The sequence below is a fragment of the Tarenaya hassleriana genome, unplaced genomic scaffold (assembly GCF_000463585.1).
Source record: "Tarenaya hassleriana unplaced genomic scaffold, ASM46358v1 Cleome41, whole genome shotgun sequence".
NCBI lineage: Eukaryota > Viridiplantae > Streptophyta > Magnoliopsida > Brassicales > Cleomaceae > Tarenaya > Tarenaya hassleriana.
Window position 1 is genome coordinate 305,497 of NW_010966933.1, and position 3,536 is coordinate 309,032.

Below are 3,536 nucleotides of genomic sequence, written 5' to 3' on the forward strand. Positions count from 1 at the left end.
GGAATCGGAGCCTTCAGTGTTTGGGGTTTCTTCCGATCGAGAAGGAAATTTATGATCTTTCATGTTTTTATTTGCTCTTTGGGAACGTTTGTTTGTATGGGCTCATAGATTTTTTATTTTTATTTTTGACTGATCTTCTGTTAAGGTTCAACCATCTGGGATCTCAGCTGACTCTGCTCCCTCAGACTCACTTGGTAACGAAGGTGATCAAAGTTCTCCTAGACTCTCTGTCCGAAAAAGGTGTGCTTTTTCGAAACTATTCAATCCTTGATTATTTGAACTGTTGATTATAGAACGTTATCTCATTCTATTTTATATCTGATTCGATTCATACTTTTATTATATCGGTGATTCTCGTTTTGGTCTTCACTTGCCAGTATTCATCCACCACCTGCATTTGGTTCATCTCCTAATCTTGAAGCCCTTGTACTTGCAACAAGTAGATCTGAAGATGATGAGGGTGAAAACTCTGTGCATGCCAATTCACTGTATTCACGGTATGTACTTTAACAGAATTTTTTCCTTCTCTTTTGCTTTTGGTGACTAGTAGTGAACTATCACCTTTCCAAGTTTAGTTATGTGAATGGGGTGTCTAGAGATTGATTTGACTCAATTGCAGGCCCTTGCATGAGATTACTTTTTCCACGGAAGACAAACCCAAACTTCTCTGTCAGGTATGTGATAAGTGCGTGTTTTTGTTATAAAGAAATCAAAGAAATAGTGTTATGAATTTTTTGTCGCATGAGCTGATGGATATTTGTGTTAATTGTCAAGATTTTGGAGACTAAAAGGATTTACCTTCTTGCATACTTTCAAGTAATGACGTCCACAATATGTCTATTGCCATATTTACTCTAGTCCTTCAAATGTTGTGTAACATCATCGCTATTATTTTATTGCCTGAGACTCTGAGTGTAAAAACTTTCAGCATCTGCTGCTTATGCTTGGAATTCAATATATCGATTGCCATATATTATATTTCTTGTTTGTCAAAGGCCCTATGATGATTATCATTTATCAATGCAATGCAAACTGAGTCAGTGTCAATGATGCAGTTGACTGCCTTGCTTGCTGAGCTTGGGCTGAACATTCAAGAAGCACATGCTTTTTCTACAACCGATGGCTTCTCGCTTGATGTCTTTGTTGTTGATGGTTGGCCATATGAGGTACTTCTTGTTTTATTTCTTATATCCCGATAATGTCTAATTTACTTTCATCTATAATCTATGGGATGGAAATATTTTGGCATGCAACTGTCGTTTATATCTTTGAGCCTGGAGGGTGTGAGAATCCTGTTCTTTACAATATATCCTGCTCTGCTTAGATTTATTTGCTTAATTTCAATTGTATACGTGTGTAATTGTGTTCAACATACTGTACCTAAAAAATTTCAGGAAATAGACAGATTGAGAATAGCTTTGGAGAAAGAAGCGGCAAAGATCGAGGTACTTGTTTTCCTCTTTAGAAATATCAAGTAAGCCCACCTGGGCATACATTTCTTGATATTTCCTCTGCATCCCTATATTCTTCTGTATGAAGTTGGATATGATTACAACTTCTCAGTCTCAGCTGGAAATGTTCTATAGATCCCTATCACAGCAAGGGTGGCAATTTTATGTAATTTTCTCTGAAGCACTTAGAATCCGAACAAAACAAGTGTTTAATGCATTTTAAGCAATATTACATTTTCCCTGTCAACATATGCTTCATACACATCTAAATCTTGTTTGCAAGTTACTAATAACTCATTCACCACACTCAGTTGCAGAATCAAATATGGCCAACGCAGCAATCACCTTCTCCTAACATGGAAAAAGATCAAACAGATGCCAAAAAGGGCAACGATCATGTTGCAATACCCAATGATGGAACTGATGTTTGGGAAATCAACCTGAAACACTTAAAGTTTGAGAACAAAATTGCATCTGGTTCATACGGAGATCTGTAAGTTAGCTTGATCCATCTAGTATGTTGTCGTTCTTAAGATGCTCAAAAGTAATTCTTTCTGTTCTTTAATTCAGGTACAAAGGAACATATTGTAGTCAGGAAGTTGCCATCAAAGTCCTCAAGCCCGAGCGTCTAGATTCTGAGTTAGAGAAAGAGTTTGCCCAGGAAGTCTTCATTATGAGGTTTGTGGTTCTGATCTGTTCCGTTGTGAACTGATGTGCCAATGAACACTAGTATTCCAGATGCATGAGATACCATCCAAATTTTGTCCCTTTCTAGGAAAGTCCGACACAAGAATGTTGTACAGTTCATTGGAGCATGCACCAAGCCTCCACATTTGTGTATTGTTACAGGTATGCTGCAGTAACCACGTTGAATTTTGGGAATAATTCTGAATGAGATTTAAGTTCTATAATTTGTCTTATTTTTTCATATATTATAGAATTCATGCCTGGTGGAAGTGTATACGACTATCTACATAAACAAAAAGGCATCTTTAAACTTCCAGCTTTGCTTAAAGTAGCAATTGATGTCTCCAAAGGAATGAATTACCTGCACCAGAATAACATAATTCACAGAGATTTGAAGGCTGCCAATCTTCTAATGGATGAAAACGAGGTAATATTTTCGACTGAGGCTTATGGTTTTATTCTCTGAATACCGTGTACACCAAGTGGGGTTTGTGGTTTAAGTGTACAAACCATCTTTAAGGCTAAGATGATGCATTGTTCTTCTTATGCATTTTCCCTAAAAGAATCTTCGGCCTTTAATGTTTCCTGTTCTCTGCAGAAAGGCACGCAAATTCATGTGTGGATTAATCATATTGCTGCATCTTTTATTGTTACAGATGGTCAAGGTTGCGGACTTTGGGGTGGCCAGAGTGAAAGCTCAAACTGGCGTTATGACTGCTGAAACTGGAACGTATCGGTGGATGGCTCCAGAGGTATGTTCCACCCAAAGTCCTTCCATGCTCTTTATCTACTGTCATAGCATGCCATATTAGAATTTTGGATCAGTTAAATGGATACTTGCACTCCATTTTTTTCAGCCACGGGAATCAGTTTGGTATCTTAAATTTAAATATCTGCTCTTGTTTTTGCCTTTCCTTGGTAAGAATCCTTTATTGCTGTTTGGTTTACGGAAACTATGCCAAGATTCACTGCCTCAATCTAAACGCTTTGGAGCCAATTGTTCATCACTCGTTTAAACTAGATAAATCTAATCTCTACAATTTTGTTTTATCTCATGTCATCAAGGGTCACTTTCTTAATTAAATTAATTATTTTGGGATGAAGGTTATAGAGCACAAGCCGTATGATCACAAGGCCGATGTCTTCAGCTTTGGTATTGTGATATGGGAGTTGTTGACCAGCAAGGTACTTCGGCCTCTTCTCCAATTCCGACATCCTTTTAATTTCAATTTCTACTTTAAATGGGCTGTAACACAGATTTCCACATATAATGTCTTTTCCAGCTTCCATACGAATACTTGACGCCATTGCAGGCAGCTGTAGGAGTTGTCCAAAAGGTAATGGCTTTCATCCTGGGGTTGGATAGAGAGTTAAACAAAATATGATGAGTTTCCTGCT

At 37.6% G+C, this 3,536-nt stretch overlaps 1 protein-coding gene across 1 annotated transcript in view; it reads left to right on the forward strand.

The window, feature by feature from the left end:
* Nucleotides 1–3,536, forward strand: part of LOC104824751 (serine/threonine-protein kinase STY46) — a 6,505-nt gene that overhangs the window by 1,996 nt on the left and 973 nt on the right. Inside the window, exons 3-14 of the mRNA XM_010556905.2 lie at nt 146–240; nt 378–497; nt 620–674; nt 1,056–1,166; nt 1,395–1,445; nt 1,763–1,944; nt 2,022–2,129; nt 2,227–2,300; nt 2,390–2,565; nt 2,795–2,890; nt 3,243–3,323; nt 3,422–3,475. Of these exons, the coding sequence (XP_010555207.1) occupies nt 146–240; nt 378–497; nt 620–674; nt 1,056–1,166; nt 1,395–1,445; nt 1,763–1,944; nt 2,022–2,129; nt 2,227–2,300; nt 2,390–2,565; nt 2,795–2,890; nt 3,243–3,323; nt 3,422–3,475 (1,203 nt within the window). The remainder of the gene's footprint in view (nt 1–145; nt 241–377; nt 498–619; nt 675–1,055; nt 1,167–1,394; nt 1,446–1,762; nt 1,945–2,021; nt 2,130–2,226; nt 2,301–2,389; nt 2,566–2,794; nt 2,891–3,242; nt 3,324–3,421; nt 3,476–3,536) is intronic.